Here is a 17,308-nt window from a genome sequence, read left to right as displayed (position 1 = left end):
TCTACAAATCTTTTGCTGTCATTGGCTCAACAAAGTAACTGGATTTGGTTATCATTCCCAAGGTCATAATTTTAAATTTAGCTTTCGTAAGCGCAGGGGGAAAAATCATTTTATAATAATATATTCTATTCCTTTTCCATTTGTGAAAGACATAATTCATAATTCCTTGCTTTGATAAACAAAGTGAGGAAACAAAAGCAACGCCAGAATTTCGTTATCCATTTACTCCTTTAAAGCATTTGCAGGCTGTTTAAACTGTCGGATGGACCACAATGCATCATTCGAAACGGTAAGATGTGTGCTACATTTCTTCATTCATAATTTTTTATTTGCTAATAAAACATAGGCAGTGCTCCATTTCTTTTTTCCAAAAAAAGGAAAAAGAAAAGAAAGCACCTCCTGCCCAAACTCCTAACTCTTTTCATGCTGTCCCAACAGTCTCAAAGCACTGTACTCTTCAGCTCCATCTCGTGTAGGAAAACATCGACTGCACCCTCAGCTCTGACCAAGGGGAGCAACCAATACAGTGGAAAAGATGAAAAGCCGCGAACAGTATTTAGGCATCAACACTAAACGAAGAATTGATTTCCTGTAAAGAGTCTGAGTGTTTAAGAAAAGCAGGTCTTGCGGTTGACAGGAAACTCAGGAAAGCATGTGTATTGATTTCATTGATAAATTCAATTAAATCTGGGGAAAACTATACTGCATTTACTTAATACTGGCATGTTCAGGATGCAATTCTCATTGACCCGAGATTCTCAGCTGACTCCTTCAAAAGAGCGCAGTCAGGGCATTCTCTGAGCAGAGGTATGTAATACACCGTGCACCCTCACGAGATACTACAGCAGATATCTTTTAGTCACGTCATAGAGCCCAGAGGAGAACGCCTGGAAACGGTTTGGGGAGAGGGTGGTGAAGTCCCCTCCTCCGTGGACTGGAGTCGTTTCCGCTCTCTGCTAGTCTCGCGCCGCCGCAGGCTAGGAAGCGAGGGGACTCCGGATCCCGGTTGCCCGCAGCATCTCCCCAGAGTTCTCCGGAAAAACCAGCGGGTTAGGGATGCTCATCTTTTGCTTGTCATTATAAATCTGCTTCTTATTAAGCCCTCATGATTTTTTAAGTTGCTATGCGTAGTTTTTGCTTCTTCTGGCCGGGCAGATGGAGCCCCGAGTGTCCCGGAGCCAAGCCGGGTACCACGGAGCGGGGCCGTGGCCGTGGGCGGGGCGTCTTCACAGCGTCCGGCTGCGCCCCGCCGCCGGCGGGAGGCGGTAGCGGCGGCGGCGGGGCCTGAACGGCGCGGGGATTGGCTGCGGAAGGCGGAGACGTCAGGCTCCCGCGGCCGGAGCTGCGGCCCGGCTCGGCGCGGCGCAGCGCAGTCGGGTCGAGCGCTCACCACAGAGAGGAGGTTTCCAAGGCCGTCCCGCCTTCTGCCGCCGTCGCCGGGCTGCGCCGCTCGAGCCCGGACGCGCCTCTGCGCTCCTCGCCGCTTCCACCCCCGCGGCCGCCGCTCCCCTCGACGTCCGCACACACACCATGACGAAGAAAGAGAAGAAGTCCTTCAACCAGAGCCTGGCCGAGTGGAAGCTCTTCATCTACAACCCGACCACCGGAGAGTTCCTGGGGCGCACCGCCAAGAGCTGGGGTGAGCGGGCGGCGGTTGGGCGCCGGGCGGGGTCGGGTGGGAAGGGAAGGCGGGAGGCGGCTCCCCGCGCGGGGGCCCCCGGAGCCGCCGCTGCCTCCGCCCGCAGCGGTTTTCGCCGCGGCCGCCAGACTCGAACGCGGCCCCATTCATTTCTCGCGGAGTCGGCGGGCGGGCGAGCGAGGCTGCGGGGCCCGCTGGCAGCAGCCGCCGGGCCGCGCCGGTTCCTTCCTCCCTGCCGGGAGCGGGGCGCACGTGCTGCCCGGGCCTGCGGCGCCGGAAGCCGGTAACCCCTGTCCCAAACCCCGAGCGCGTGGGGGCCGAGCGCCCGGCCTCCTTTGTACGGAGCGCGCCGGCCCGGGGAGGCCCTGGCGGAGGCGGCCAGCGGCGCCGAGCTGTTTGGGGAAGCCCGACCTTGCCCCACGCCCGGGGAGAGGAAATTTCCACTCCCGCCGCTATCTTGTGACTCGTCCACGCTGCCACCCCAGCGGGTCGGAAGAGTGTGAGTGTTAAGTGTGTGGTCTGCACGCATGTTTTAAGCACACAAGTACACGGTACACGAAAGTGCGCTTGAGTTTGGACAGTGAAAAGACCCTTTAAAAGGTTGCTTTCTCCCTAATTCCTTTTTAATGACACAGGTTTTCTTACCAACATGCTTCATTGGGGGAAAGTAAATCCGGTCTGAATGGCAGTTTTTTTCCTGTGCCTTCAAAACGTGTGATGATTGAATTTGCTAGCAGTTTTCCTCTGCATGGGTTCTTTGTTTTAAAAGAAATATTTAAACCATCCGCCAGTGTGGTGCTGCTTTAGAGTGACTTTTTTTTTGGAAAAATTATGTTAATGTCTGAATAAGGGCTAGTGCTCTTCATCCTCCCCCCTTTACACTTAAGTAAACTACTTTTTCTTTCCTTTTGAAAGATATTTTGTTAGTTGGTCACGACAGACCTTTTTTTCTGAGTGAGAATATTTCTAGAGTTGAGAACTATTTGGGCACGACATTGTCAAGAGAAGCACGAAGAGAGTAAATTTGCTCTGACTTAGAAAATAGACTGGCTGCTGCTTGAAATCGGCTCCTCCAGAGTGGAAAGGCGGCTTAAAGTTCTGTCACAAGCGGAAAGGGACCTTGGAGGTTTTTTAGCCCAAACCCTGCTTTAGAGACGGGAAAAATGAGCCCCAGAGAGGCTGCGATTTTGCTTTGTGTAAAATTACATATTCCAAAGAGCCAAGAAAAGAACCAGTTGTCCTTTAATCCTAGTCCAGCGGTGGTATTATTTTACAGATGCCTTGCCTAACTGCATGGTAATCACTCACGATTTTTATTCGAATGGCTGTCTGTGGGGAGCCCACTAATGTGATGAGGAAATAGATCTTGCATCTGGAATTAAATGGGGGAAAAAACTGTAAACAGTTATTATTGTTTCTAGAGTGTACTAACTTTCTGCTGAAGGAATTTTTGAGTGGTGGAGAGGGGTTAATTTGTGTAGACTACCTTTCTCAGTGCCTTCTCATTTCTAGTAATAAGTATCTGCACTTTGTGTTAGAATGACATTTCTTAGTGCACGTTGTGCACTGAAATTATATGCTTTTGGGGTAGAGATTTTATTTGGTACGTGCATTTAAATAGATGACACGCACAAATTATCAGAGTATGCGGCATCATGTAAGGGCAGTGGGAGTAGTACAGGTAAAGTTGGGATTAGTTTTGGAAGGATTAAGGCAAGACCTTTTTTTCAAAATCGAAAATATCAACAAATAGTAAATTTCTGGGTTTATTACAATAGTAAGCCAGCGGAGAATGGCATAAATAGGTGAAAACTATCCATAATCCTATCCCAATATAAGGGCACTCACTCCAAGGAAATGTGGAGGAGTGGTGCCTGGAGGCTGAAATCCATACTCAGCTCACTGGGCTGTGTACCCTAGAGCATGGGGTCTGCCTGGAGAAAGCATATCTTCTTGTAGTTCTCAGAAAGGCAGTGTATGAGCGAGCTGCCTGATCTCATCACCCCAGAGATGTCCACTATTCATATTTCGGTATATGTCTGGGCAGACTTAAAAAATGTGTATAATGTTGTTATTAATTTTTTTTAACAAAAAGAGATCATACCGTAAGTGTTGCTTTATAATCTTTTGAGTATATTGTGGGCATCTTCCCATGTTAATAAATAAAGACCTATATCACCACTTTTAATAGCTGGCTAGTGTTCCATTGTATAGTTAGACGTACTGGGATTTTTTTTTTTTTTTTTTAAGTTTACTGATGTGTACCATATGTATACATGGGAGATACCCAGGGTAATAGGAGTAACTCCTGATTTTTTTTTTAACCAGTGCTTTATTGTATATATTGGTCCCTCCTCCTCCCATTCCCTTCATCCTTGTACATTTTTGCAAATTTATTTCCTTGAGATATGTTTCTACTGGTGGAATTTCTGGGTTGTGGATAATATATGTACCTTTTATATTCTGAAAGCATGTTATAGGCTTTTTTTTTAAACCTCATTTGTGCAAATTTTTTCTTTTAGTCGCTTTTGAAATTAATGGCGGGGGGGGGGGAATTATTACATATTTTTTTGACCTAGGTAAATTTGCTGGGCTGCTGGCATATAGAGAAAACCTTTCTCTACCTCAAGGATTCTATAAAGACATTCATTTAAGATGTTTCCTGATTTTATTTTTTACATTCAAGTCTTTAGTACATTTGTCCCATGTAATCTGAGGTTCCTCTCCAAGTGCGTTATATATATTAAAAACACATGTTTAAAAAGCAGTTTTGCAGTTTACCTTGGGGATAAAGTGAAAATACGTGTTTCATCTCATTGCCTTATTTAAAACAGCTATGTGAAGAATTTGATTAGCTTCTTGTATATTTGGCTAATATGTTACACTTGGTTACGGCAGTTTCAAAATGCTTATATACATGTACTTACCTCATTCCATTTTCACAACTTTCTAACGCACACCATGTAGGTGATCAAAGTGTTCCTAAGAGCTGTTTTCTCAAGCTGGACAGTAAGGATGCATCAGGAATAAGTAGTTGCCTTTTATGAAAACACAGGACAAAGAAAATTTAGCACCTTGTGGCTATGTTGCAGATATTAAACCTAAATGCATTACGTACAATTAGAGTAAAAGGCAGCTCAAAGATCATCTAGTGTTATTTAATTGTAAACAGTGGACCATGTGTTGCAGTTAACATTTTTAAAAATAATGAAATAGAATAGAAAAATTATCAAAATTTATTCTGCCTAATAAGTTTATTCTAAGGGAAAATGTCATTCTGTGAAACTTTTTGTATTTTGGACATTCAGATACCCTGATGTAAAATGTATTTCTTACTGTGGCTCACAATCAAGAAAAGCTTGAAAGCCACTAATCTAGCCCTGTGCCCTCATTTTCATACGTGAGAAAATTGAACCCACAGATCTGATCTGTCAGAATTCACTTACTCAGCTAGTGATAGAATCCTTGGCCTCAGACTGTCCAAGGACAGAGCTTTTTTTTTTTTTTAAACATGATGTGATGTCATTTAATGACATCTGCTTGTGGGCTTCTTTGGAATTCATTATCTTAAGGTTATCTGTCAATACATGCTTTATTTTAACATTGACCTAAAACTCAAGTTACTGATTCCAAGCAGGGTCAGGATTCTGGACCAAAACTACTAATATCTACATTTTGTTCATGTGCGTCTCTTTTATTATAGGTCCATGAAGTGCTATTTTTTCAGTCACCTGCTCCCATTCTGGGTCATGCCTCAGTAAATGCTCTGCTTTGGAGATCAGGCTCCATCCCATCTTGCGTGTCTGACTGTAGGGGAGAAGGCAAGTGTGTTTATTTTCCCAGTTTTGTAAGGTATTCTTTGTCCTGTGGAGTGACATATTAAAGAAACTTTACAAAAATTTGCACTGTTGGGAAAGTAACAGGACTTGCCTTACCCTGTGTGCAGGCTGTAAATGAAGGGTAGTGGTGGGTGTGGCCTCGGCAGCAGCTGAGGCTAATCGAGCTGTCCCCCGGCAGGAGGCAGCACTTCTGGACCGCTAGTGGAAGGCAGGGAGGGGGCAAGTGTGTGTGTGATGTTCCAGATCCCTTTGTAATTACTGTAGTATGTGCTTTACTGTGTTAAAGAGCAGCCTCCCCTCACCCCCGAAGTAATTCCACTTCTTTGAAATTGACTTTTGAATTTATATTTTTAGAATTAATTTAGTTGTACTAAAAGAAGTTTAAAAACCCTCCTGTCCTTAGTAACAACTTTACTGTGATTTATCATCGCATTTGATTAAGGACCGTTTAATGCTTTTATGTTCCAAACACTTTTATTGAAATATGCCAGGAGTACATGGGCAGCACACATGTATGAGCAGGAAAAAAAAATCACATGTACAGTAATTTTAAAAAGTGAAGGTTAGTCTTAGGAGATATCAGTTCCCCTTCCCCTCCCTCTTTCGACTTCCAGCATTTCCATTATGGTTAAGCCTCTACTAACCTAGCATTTAAAAAAAAGGAATTGTGTAATAGGAGAAAAAGAAAATTAACTTTGGAAGATAAATTTATTATGTTCTAATTATGCATTCATTACATTGATTTTGAAGTAAAACCTGTCATCTTTAATCACATAGAGTAACCACTGTTAACATTTTCCTATGTATAAAGTTTTTTTAAATGTATAAATAACATTTGAAAATACACAGTTAGATACCTAGTTTTATCACTTAACGTTTAAGGGGAATGTTTTTTATTCCTCTGCCACTTTCTGTTGGGGTATCCCTGGCCCTCTCCATCACCTCTGTGGGGACTGTCCACACTTCCTGCTAGAACTTACATGTTCTGGTGGCTTTAGTTATTATCTCCGTTTGAGACTCCCAAATCTGCATTTCTAGTCCCTAAGGCTTTTTTGCATTCTTATTACCAAATGCCTGTCAGAAATCTTCAGTTGGATGTTTCAGGGGCACCTCTTCGTGTAACTCTGTTGCCCTCGGGGCTCCTTAGCATGACGTGCAGACTCTTTGCAGTCTGGTTGGCACACTTCTCTCCTGTCATCTCTGCTGTTCCGCATAGTTCTCTCCCACCGCTTTTGGGCCTGTTTCCTGGCTTCTGAGCCTCTCTTTCCTTCAACTTGGCCTGGCTACTCAGATGTCAGCTGTGATGGCCTGATCTCTGGTAAACATTTTCGAACCATTCTTTGCCTTGAGACTGGGTCAAGTGCTCCAGTGTATTCTATGACACCTTTTTCTAGTATAGTGTTTATGACTTCAACAGTATTGTTGCCCGCTTATTAGACATAAGCTTCTTATTCACATCTTACCTTTCTTGAATTCCCTAACACCTAGCCTGTTGCCCGGCACTTAGTGGGAATGTAATAAAAAATGGTTGAAGGAATGAACAGTATTATGAAATGTTCCCAGTCTAATTAAATGTAATTAGTCTTCTGCAACATTGTTTTTAATGTCTTTGATGGTTTTGGTGTATCATAACATAATGGTTCACCCAGTGTTTGGGCATTTTCCTTTTTTTTTTTTTTTTTTTCCTTTTTGCTACAGCACTGATGGTTTTCATAGTTCAGTGTTCAGAAAAAGCTTCCACTTAACTTTCTCAGGGGAGACTCAGCTGAGTTTGACATGCCTGGGTCGTGCATCTGATTAAGATAACAGAACCAGGGTAATTATCCAGGCCTCCTGTGTCCTGCTTTATTGCTCTATTCTGCTTTTTATATGGCTCTTATGAGAACTTCATAAAGATTTTTTTTTTTCTTTTTAAACTTACCTGCTCTCAGATTTAATGGGGGTTTATTTAATAATGTCATCCTCTCCCTACAGGGTGCTATTTAACTAATAATATTTTTAAAAAGAATTCCCTAACTTAACAACCTCCCCATATCTGTTTAAACTTTGTTACTGAGTCATTGGTGGAGCTGGCTCTTATTTATGACTTCCTCCTAGTATTTTGCTGATGCCATGGTAAGGGATTGACCCTTGTCCACAGCATGAGGTACTTTTCTTTTGACGGTTTCTGGCCGGTTGGCAGTATCTGGTCCGTAAAAAGTGGCCCTTACCCCTACTCCATACTTCTCTAGCCATTCCTTTCCTGGTTCTCTTGTTTCCTAAATGTAGATTTCCCAGGTACTGTCTTTGGCCTTGTTTTCTCTTCATCTTCTTCATCTCATAAAACAATTGCAAAGATTACTGACAGATTTTACTTCTTGGTTAACATCTCTCTGAGATTCCAGTTGCTTCTTGCATATCCCATAAACCTGAGAGTGAGGCTTAGACAACTCCAGTACCTTGTTTATCAACTGATAAACAGAACTCTTTCCCCTTCCTCCACTGAAGTTGTGAGTTGCTTCTGTATTTGCAGTTTTTGAAGACTGTCACTACCATTTCTGTCATCTGGGCTCTGAACCTGGCCAAACCATGCCAGTTGTGCTTCCATAACATCTCTTGAATCTCTTGGTGACCCACACCCTCATTACCACTGCTACAGTTAATTCAGGAATTAATTTTCTCTGACCTACTCACCACTCCCCCACCTCACCCCACCCTCCAATATCTTGTGAAAACAGGCATTCAGAGGGAGCCCAGGGTGCTTGTTTTTCCTAGCTTCATAATGCTAACCACCTGTTGCACATTGCAGAGCCCTCAACATTCCCACCAACCCTGCCCTACTTTTTCAGGATCTGGTAGTGCCTTTTCTTGTAAATTCTCTGATTAAAAAACTTAAAGCACCAGATGAAGATCTTTTGTAAATTTCTTTCAAAATTGGTCTGAGTTTAAAGAGACCACTGGCTTTCCAACTTTTATATGCTGCTTATAAAAAGTGTAGTGTTGTTGACTGGGGAAGTAGGGCTCTTCTGGTGCAGCCCCAGGAAGATCCAGGTAATCAGTTGGAATCATTGTGACCTAAACCAGTATAACTTCACTGCTATCAGATTATTTCTAAGGCTGCAGCTTTGGTCAAGCTACTCCCTGTACCCCAAAGCTGTTGGGATCCCCACTGCTTTCAGAAGGTTTAAATCAGTTCCAGACAGCCTGGTATTCCGGATATATTACATATTGGCTTAGAACTACATTTCCAACCTTATATAATCTGTCATTTTACACCCTGCTCCCCGTATACCACATGTCATAGCTAAATGGGTATGTCTAAGGCCCCTTGGTCTAGAATGCCCTACTTATTGCCTCTCCCGTGCCCTTCATTCTCTGCATCATAAATTCTCCCCTGCTTCATAGATCTAGTGCCCTCTCTGCCATAAGCGTTCTCAGACTTGCCCAGGTGAAAGTAATACATTTATCATCTGTAACACCTAAAAATTTTGTATCCTGGATTAGAGTTGTTTATATACATTGCTCCTACTAGCTGGATGTTCTCACAGAGCAGGAATCACAGGTGCATTTTATGTCCCTACAACATCTAGCACATAGTAAGCACTTACTATTATTTTGATGAATAAATTGTCATTTAGTCAGTTTCCACTTGTGATTCATCTGGTCGTTGGGCTAAAGTTGAGAGTATTTTGATTAATTGGTATAGCTCCACACTATGAAAGTCTTGTTTGTGGAGAAACTTGTTCATCATTCCCCTCAGCTCACCATGATTCTGTTCCACTAAATTTCTAATTCATTTAAGTTTCCAGATAGGGCATCGTAGTCAAAGTGAGCCTGTGGGTCTATGTATTTTTGCTTGATAAGTCTTAGAAGTTTACCAGTATACTGAGAAGATGATCAGACTAGGACTCAGAATATAGACCTGAATTAGAATTCCACATCTCCATCTAAGCTTAGGTAAGTCATTAAAAATCTCTTGGTCTTAGTTTCCTCTGTAAGGGAGAAGTTGCACGAGATGGTTTCAGATGTCGCATTGGAATGAAAAACAAGGCCTATATAAATGCTTTTGAACAGGAGGCTGCAAACTTTTTCTTTAAAGGACCAGATAATATTTTAGGCTTTGCCGGGAATACAGTATGTGTTGCAACTACTCAGCTCTGCTGTTAGTAGCTTGAAAGCGGCCGTAAACAATATGTAAACTAGTGGCCTAGCTGCATTTCAGTATTTTATTTACAAAAACAGGCAGCAGCCATGATTTGCTGACCTATGCCTTAGAAGTTAGTTAGTGGTCAGTGTAGGCTAATCCAAGAAACCTGAACGTGTCTTAAATGGAATGTGGACTCTTGGCTTTGTTCTTTTCATATAACAAAACTAACTTCATTATTTGAGTTTTTATAGTACAGAGGTGAATAGTCAATAAGTCCACTGTCATCCTCAGCTTCTTCCCTGGGTAACCACTGTTACCTATCATACTTTTTAAAACATATGTGGTATATCCACTTTGGATAAAGGTCTAACAATTTCCTGTAAAAGTAAATATACACTTCCCCATGATCCCCAGCAGTTGTAGGTGTTTACCCAAGAGTAATGAAAACATATGTCCACAAAAACACACAAAATATTCATAGTAGCTCCAAACTGGAAAGAGCCCAGGTGTCCAGCAGTAGAATGGATAAACAAACCAATGTCCACACAGTGGAATACTACTCAGCAGTAAAAAAGAGCAAACTACAGATAACACAAAGCATGGGTGAATCCCACAATTAGGCTGAGCAGAAAAGAAGCTTTACCGAAGAGAATATACTACTATATAATTTCATTTCTTTGAAATGCTAAATCAAGCAATACTTCCCTATGCTGGGGAAAAGCCCAGAATGGTGTTTGCCTCTAGGATGGTGGTCATGGGGATTGACTGGGAAGGGGCATGAGAACTTTATAGGGTGATGGCAGCGTGCTGTATCTTGATAGCTGTTTGAATCATAGAGGTGAATGTATTTCTCAACAACCATGTCATGGTACCTTGGAGATTTGTGTATTTCACTGAATGTAATTTTTCCTCAATTTTAGTTAATATGCATGTTGAAGTGTTTAGGGGTTGAGTGTACTGACATTGCAACTTGAAATTCTTAAAAAAAAATAGATGGTGAATAGATGAGATAAATATAGTAGACTTTACTGTAGAATCTAGGTGGGGTTTATGCATGTTCACTTACATTTCTTTTAACTTTTCTGTGTATTTGTAAATATTCCTAATTGGATGTTGGAGAAAAAAGAATACATGAATATATTCATGTTTCTCTTCACTGCCTTCTACCAATCGCAGTCTTTCCCACAGATAATGATTGCTTATCAGTTTTCCTACCAGTCCTTTTTCAACACACTTATATATGTGTATATGTATATATATGTGTGTGTGTGTGTATGTATATGAGTATATATGGACTATGTAGGAATAATTAATTTTCCACTTTTACATGAGTAATAGGAAGAATGTATGTTCTAGAACTTGCTTTTTTTCACTTAATATGTCTTGACTGTTTCCATGTCTCTGTCCCTCTCTCTCCCCCGCCCCTATTTATTTATCTCATTCCTTTGAGTCATTGCATAATATTCCATAGTGTAGGGATATATATTCAAGATATATATTTCTTTGTGATGAATATTTAGATTGTTTCCAATTTTTCTCTTGCACATTGTGCAGTGCATGTGTGCAACTATCCAGGGTAGACACTGAGAAATGGAATCACCAGTTTATAGTATATGTTTATTTTTATATTAATTTATTGTCCTCCAGTAAAGCGGTACCAATGTATACTCCCACCAGCAGGGATCAAATTACTTGTTTCCCTTCAACTTTCTGAGCGTTGGTTATTATCACTCTTTAAAAATTTTTGCCAGTTTGATGGGACGCTGGTGTCTTGGTTGGTTTAATTTGCAGTATCTCTGATAACTGCAACTTATGTTTGCTCAGTTTTCGTTTCTTTACAGTGACCTGCTCATCTTTTTGCTGTCTTTTGTCTCTTAATTCTTTTATTTTAAAAATTGTACTTGTTTAAATAAATATTATCACAAATTTAACAGTCTTTTATAGGCTGTTCCTGATCACTTATCCCAAAATATATTGAATAATTCATCATTTTCTCACTGATTTGAAATGCCAGCTTTGTTACATGGATTTTATATGGATCCTTTCTTGATTATTGTTGTGTTTTGTTATTAATCTGTATCTCTGTTCCTGTGTCATTATCACTCTATAGCATGTAAGCTCTATGTAAGCGTTTAAAATAAAATAAATTTGTGAAATTTGTGCGAGTACTGTCTGTTTAGTTTTGGTATCTGGAGAGTGCTAGCCTTATAAAGATTTAGGTAACTTACGGAGCATACAAAAAGGATAGCTTGTGTGTAGAGAAAGATCTACTTCTTGAAAATTGGGAGAACTAATTAAAGCCATTTGGACATAGTGTCTCTTTTAGGGATAGAGCTCTGTTTATTTCTTGTAAGAACTTCTGATTTGAATGTGTTTATTTTCTTTAAAAATCATGTATTTCATCTATTTTCGAGCTTACTAGTTGGAAACTAGTTTTATTGATAAAATTAATGATTTTTTTTTGCATTTATTTCCATTAACTTGTGCTTGTATCTTAAATCTCCTACTTTCCTTGAATTTATTTTAGTCTTGAATTTAAAACCTGGCTTTTTTGGTTTGTCTTGTTTTTTAGTGAATGCGTATAAGGCTATGGATTTTCCTTTGTGTTCTGCTACATGATTGTTTTGAATTTTGAATATTTTGGGTTTTGTTGTCTTTTTAATCCAAAGGTTATTTAGCAGTCCATTTTCTAAATTTTTGTTATACTTCTCTAACATACTTTGATTGTGAAAAATGTGGCCTTGATTTTTTTTTTTTTTTTAGGTTTGTTATTTTTTATTTTGTTTTGGTTTGGTTTTTTGAAATTTAAGTCATGGTCAGTTTCGAGCAATGTTCCAGGTTTATAAAGAGTATATTTTCTGGTGACTGCAAAGTTTTACATATATTAAATAACTATTAGTTGTGTTTTTAAAATATTATCCTTTTTGTTATTGTTTACCTGATCTGTGGATTTCTGGAAGAGGTACGTTAAAATCTCTACAGATGATTGTGATAAATTTTGCTTTACATATCTTAAGCCACTTAGCATCACAAATGTTCATGGCTTTTATGCTGTATCTTCTTGATGTGTTTTGTTTACTTTTCATTAATAGAGAATATCTTTGCTTTGTTACCTTTTGACTTGAATTCTAAGTAGTTTACTTACAGTAATAATGCCACATCTACATTTCTTTTTGTGAGCCAAGGTCTACTTTATTTTCAACCAGTATGTGTTATAATTTTAGGTTTTTGTCTATAAATAGCATCTATTTATAGTGCTATAAGGTTTTCTTTAACCCACTTTGAGAATGTCTTTTATTAGACTACTATTAAATTATTCCTACCTTAATATTTTTGGGATTTTAACTTGTTATTAAATTAAAATCAAATTTTAACTATGTAAAATACAGACTAATGTAGTGGCAAAAGTAGATCATTGGCTGACTGAAGGATGTACGGATTGCGAACGGGCACAAGGACCCTTTCAGAGGTGATAGAAATGTTCTGTATCATTAGTGCAGTGGTGGTTCCACAATACATGCAGCTGTCTACTCACTGGGATTGTGTACTTGGAATCAATGAAAATTATTATGTGTAAGTTATTCTTCAGACCTGATAAGGAAAAGAAATTAAAATCAACACTTACTTAGATGTTACCAGCAAGTCTTACTGGTTTCTTTGCTCACCGTTGCTTTATATATTTTTCTTCTTTGTCTTAGATTTTTAAAGAAAACTTTAAAAAATGGAAAATGTACAATTATATTAGCTTTTTCTAGAATTTAGTCTGTGAACTTTGTCCTTTTTTTTCAGGTTGGATAATATATAAGTTTTTCTTCCAAGAAGAAGGAAATGAAGACAGTGTAGCTAAAACTTAAAGCCTCCTCAGTTTGGAATATACTGTTTTATTTTTGGCTGATGAGATATCTGTCAGTCATATTTCTCTGCTCTAGGTAAAACCCGTTTTATCTTTTTTGAAGCTTTAAGAAATTTTCACTTTATTTTTAGTATTCTGAAATTTTACCTATTTCTGTCTAGGTATAGGGTGTTTTCTAATATTTTTCAATCTTTTCCAATCTAGACACAAAATGTGTTATTTCTTTGGGCATTCCTCCCCATCCCCTTTTCTGGTGGAATTCCTGTTAGATTGGTTGATATTCTGGTTCTGTCTCCCGTGTCTCAACAATCTCCATACACTCTCTCTCTGTCTTTTTGCCCAGTATTGTAAAACACCTTGGTTTGATCTTTTAGCTCACTGAATTTTTCTTTGGCTTGGCTAGTTCTCTAGGTTAGGCCTTCTTCCAAATTTTTGTTTTTTAAATAGCTTTATTGAGGTATAAGTGTGACATATGGTAAACTGCACGTATTTAAAATTAAAATGTATAACTTGTTTTGATGTATATTCACCTATGTGCATATACACATATTGTACCCATGGAACTATCACTCTAATCAAGATAATGAAAATATTCATCACTCCCCAGATTTCCTCTTTCCCATTTGTAATCCTTTTCTTTCCCTACCTCCCCAGTATCCAGGTGAAAATATATCTGCTTTTTGACAGTTTAGATTAGTTTGTATTTTCTGAAACTTTAAATGCATGGAATTATGTAGCATGTTCTCTTTGGGGTCAGGAGTGCTGAGTTCTTTCATTCAGCACAGTTATTTTGAGAAGTAGTTCATGAATAGTATTCCATTGTATTATATGCCAGAATTTATTTATTAATTCATCTGTAGATGTGCTTTTGGGTTGTTTGGAGTTTTTAGTGATTACAAATAAAGCATTTACGAATATTCATATACTTTTTCTTCTGCGAACGTGTGCTTTCGTTTTTCTTGGTTAAATATCTAGGAGTGGATTGGCTGGATCCTATCATAGGTATATGCTACTAACTTTTAAAAAAATTGTTTTCCAAAATCGGTTTTTGTTTTGGCACATTCCCACCAGCAGTGTATTAGAGTGTCAGTTGCTCCGCTCCTAGCTCATCACTTGGTATGGTCAGTCTTTAGAATTTCTAGCATTCTGGTGAGCATGTAGTGGTTTTGATTTGCCCGTCCTGGATAACTAGTGATGTTGAATATGTTTTCATGAGCTGTATTGTTTTGCAATTCTTATTACATCTTTGATGAAGTTTCTGTTCAAAACTTTTGTCCATGTTTTAGAAATTTGTTTTGTTGTCAGAGTTCTTTATATATTCTAGATGCAAATAAGTACTTTATTGGTTTCATATTATGCAAAATATTTTTCCCAGTCTTTGGTTTGCTTTTTTGTTAGGTGTCTGGATTTTTTTTTTATTATTATTTGACTCTTCTCCAGTTCAGCTTATCTACTAAGTTTTAAAATTTTAACAATCAGAATATGAAATCAGATTTTGAAAAATTATCCTCTTACCTTATACTCTGTATTTTAATTATACTCCTGCTTCCCCCCCTTGTTCTGTACCCTGTTATAACCCAGTTTTTTCAGGCATTACTTTCTTTGTTGCGTTTGATACTTTATTGGATTAGTTTTTCTTCTCAATATTTTGTAATTATTGGTTCTCTGCACCTCCTCTTTGTAGTTAGACTTCCCTGTCATAGCATTCAGGGACGAGGCATAGGTAGCCAAGAGCTGGTCAGGTATGGAGATTCTCTCCACTCCTTTAGATTTTTACCAATCCATCCAGGACCTTGCCCAGTTTTTATCCCAAGCCCCAGTGTTCCCTTCTTCATAGCATGTACAAAAATTAACACACAGTGGATCAAAGACCCAGACTTAAAGAGCTAAAGCTAAAAATTCTTAGAAGAAAATATAATTGCAAGTCTTCATGACTTTGGATTAGGCAATGGTGTTTTAGATATGATACCAAAAGTCAAGCAACCAAGGAGAACAGTAGGTAAATTGGACTTCCTTGAGATTAAGAACTTTTCTGCTTTAAAGGACACTGTCGGTGCCCGGCGGGGCATGGCGTCCGAGCAAGGTGGGCGTCGGCTGGCGGCCAGTGCTGGGTCCCTGGCTGGGGCCGAGAGCCGGGGCAGGCGGGGCCGCTTTCTGCCTCTCGCTGGCCGCGCCGGCGGCAGGCGCCAGCGAGGCCCGTGGGGAGTGGCAGCGCAGCCGGGCGGGTGGGACCGTCGCGCAGGCCCTGGCCCGCGCTTGGGGAGCTGGTGCAGTGGCTGGGCTTCGCTCCCTTCGAGGTCTTCGTGTACCTGTTGGCCCTGTCGGTGTTCTCCGTGCTGTTGGCCCTGCGTGTGGACGGCCTGGCTCCCGGCCTCTCCTGGTGGAACGTGTTCATGCCCTTCTTCGCCGCTGACCGGCTCAGCACCTACTTCACCACTGTCGTCTCCGTGCGCCTCTTCCAGGACGGAGAGAAGCGGCTAGCCTTGCTCCGCCTTTGCTGGGTCCTCACGGTTCTTAGCCTGAAGTTCGTCTTGGAGATGTTGTTGTGCCAGAAGCTGGTGGAGCAGACTTGGAGCTCCGGTTCGGCGTGATCACGTCTCCGGTCTTCATCCTCCTGCAGCTGCGCATGATCCCTGCCTGCCGGGTCAACTAGCCTCGCAGGAGATAAGCTAGAATGCAGGACCCCACGCTGAGGTCCCACTTCCGCCGCACCAGAGAAGTCTTGGGCTGAAAGCCACCTTGTGCCCTGCTGAGTGCCCAGCTTTCTCTCTATCAGTCATGTTTGAAATTGTTCCCTCAGCAGGGCTGAAAAGAGCAGCCTTGATTCTTAAAACGTATTCCCTCGTATTTCATGCTTTGAATAGCTAATCTTGAATTGAGATCCTGAGAAGGCCAGACAGTCCTGAACTCCTCTGACAGTTGGAAACTGCATATAAGTAAAATGTCCTGATGGGCTCTGAGTATTTTCATGGATCCTGGGAAAGTACCCACTGTGCAAAGGCTGCAAAGCTGGACTCGGGATTTCCCCTGGCCAGCAGTGCTGACCTGAGAGCTTACTGCCCCATCCCCCCAGACAAGACTTCCTTAGATGCTTGAGCTCTAAAAAGTGTAAACCAGATTGTGTCTCCTCCCCAGTGGCACTGGGGAGGATGGCTCTTTCTTCATTCCAGCCCAGGCAGACAGGAGTATGTTGAATAAGCATGATCAGGACCCTATCTGGGTATCTGTCGCCTGAGAAAAGAACTTGCTTTCAAGGCACTGCTTGGTTTCCTATCCCAGCAGACTGCAGTGTCACGACTTTTCCACCACCTCATGGCCAGCACTGTTAGCGCACCTGAGATCTTAGGCCACTCTAAGGGACTAGAGAGAGGAACAGGTGCTCTGATGCGCATAGCCATTGAGACCTACACATGGGAAGTTTGCAGATGGTCTCAGCTCACGCCTGTCGGCCTAAGGGCTTTGGTTTGATACCAGTCAGGTGCCAAATGAGAACATTTGCTGAGATTAAAATAGGAATGTTTTGCTGAAAAAAAAAATAATAAAGGACACTGTCATGAAAGTGAAAAGACAACCCACAGAATGGGAGAAAATAATTGTACATCATGTATCTGACGAGAGGCTCGTGTCTATAATATATAAAGAACTCTTAGAACTCAATAAAAAGACAACCTAATTTAAAAATGGGCCAAGGATCTGAATAGACAGTTCTCTAAAGAAGATACAAATGACCAATAAGCTCATGAAAAAATGCTCAACATCATTAGTCATTAGGGAAATGCAAATTAAACCCACTAGGAAGTATTAATGAGAATGTGGAGAAATTGGAATCCTGCTGGTGGGAATGTAGAATG

The 17,308-nt window shown here is 40.7% G+C and overlaps 1 protein-coding gene and 1 pseudogene across 1 annotated transcript in view; both read left to right on the top strand.

Annotated features, from left to right (window-relative positions):
- Positions 1-1,298: 1,298 nt before the first annotated feature.
- The window catches only part of ATP1B3 (ATPase Na+/K+ transporting subunit beta 3), a 42,228-nt gene continuing 26,218 nt past the window's right edge, over positions 1,299-17,308 (top strand). The window contains exon 1 of the mRNA XM_061193605.1: positions 1,299-1,639. Coding sequence (XP_061049588.1) covers positions 1,531-1,639 — 109 coding nt within the window. The 5' untranslated portion in view covers positions 1,299-1,530. The remainder of the gene's footprint in view (positions 1,640-17,308) is intronic.
- On the top strand, positions 8,766-16,110 carry LOC133093782 (transmembrane protein 203-like; annotated as a pseudogene).

Source organism: Eubalaena glacialis, chromosome 6 (genome assembly GCF_028564815.1).
Source record: "Eubalaena glacialis isolate mEubGla1 chromosome 6, mEubGla1.1.hap2.+ XY, whole genome shotgun sequence".
NCBI lineage: Eukaryota > Metazoa > Chordata > Mammalia > Artiodactyla > Balaenidae > Eubalaena > Eubalaena glacialis.
The sequence above is the reverse complement of the archived record's forward strand: the minus strand, read 5'-3'. Positions and strand labels throughout refer to the sequence as shown.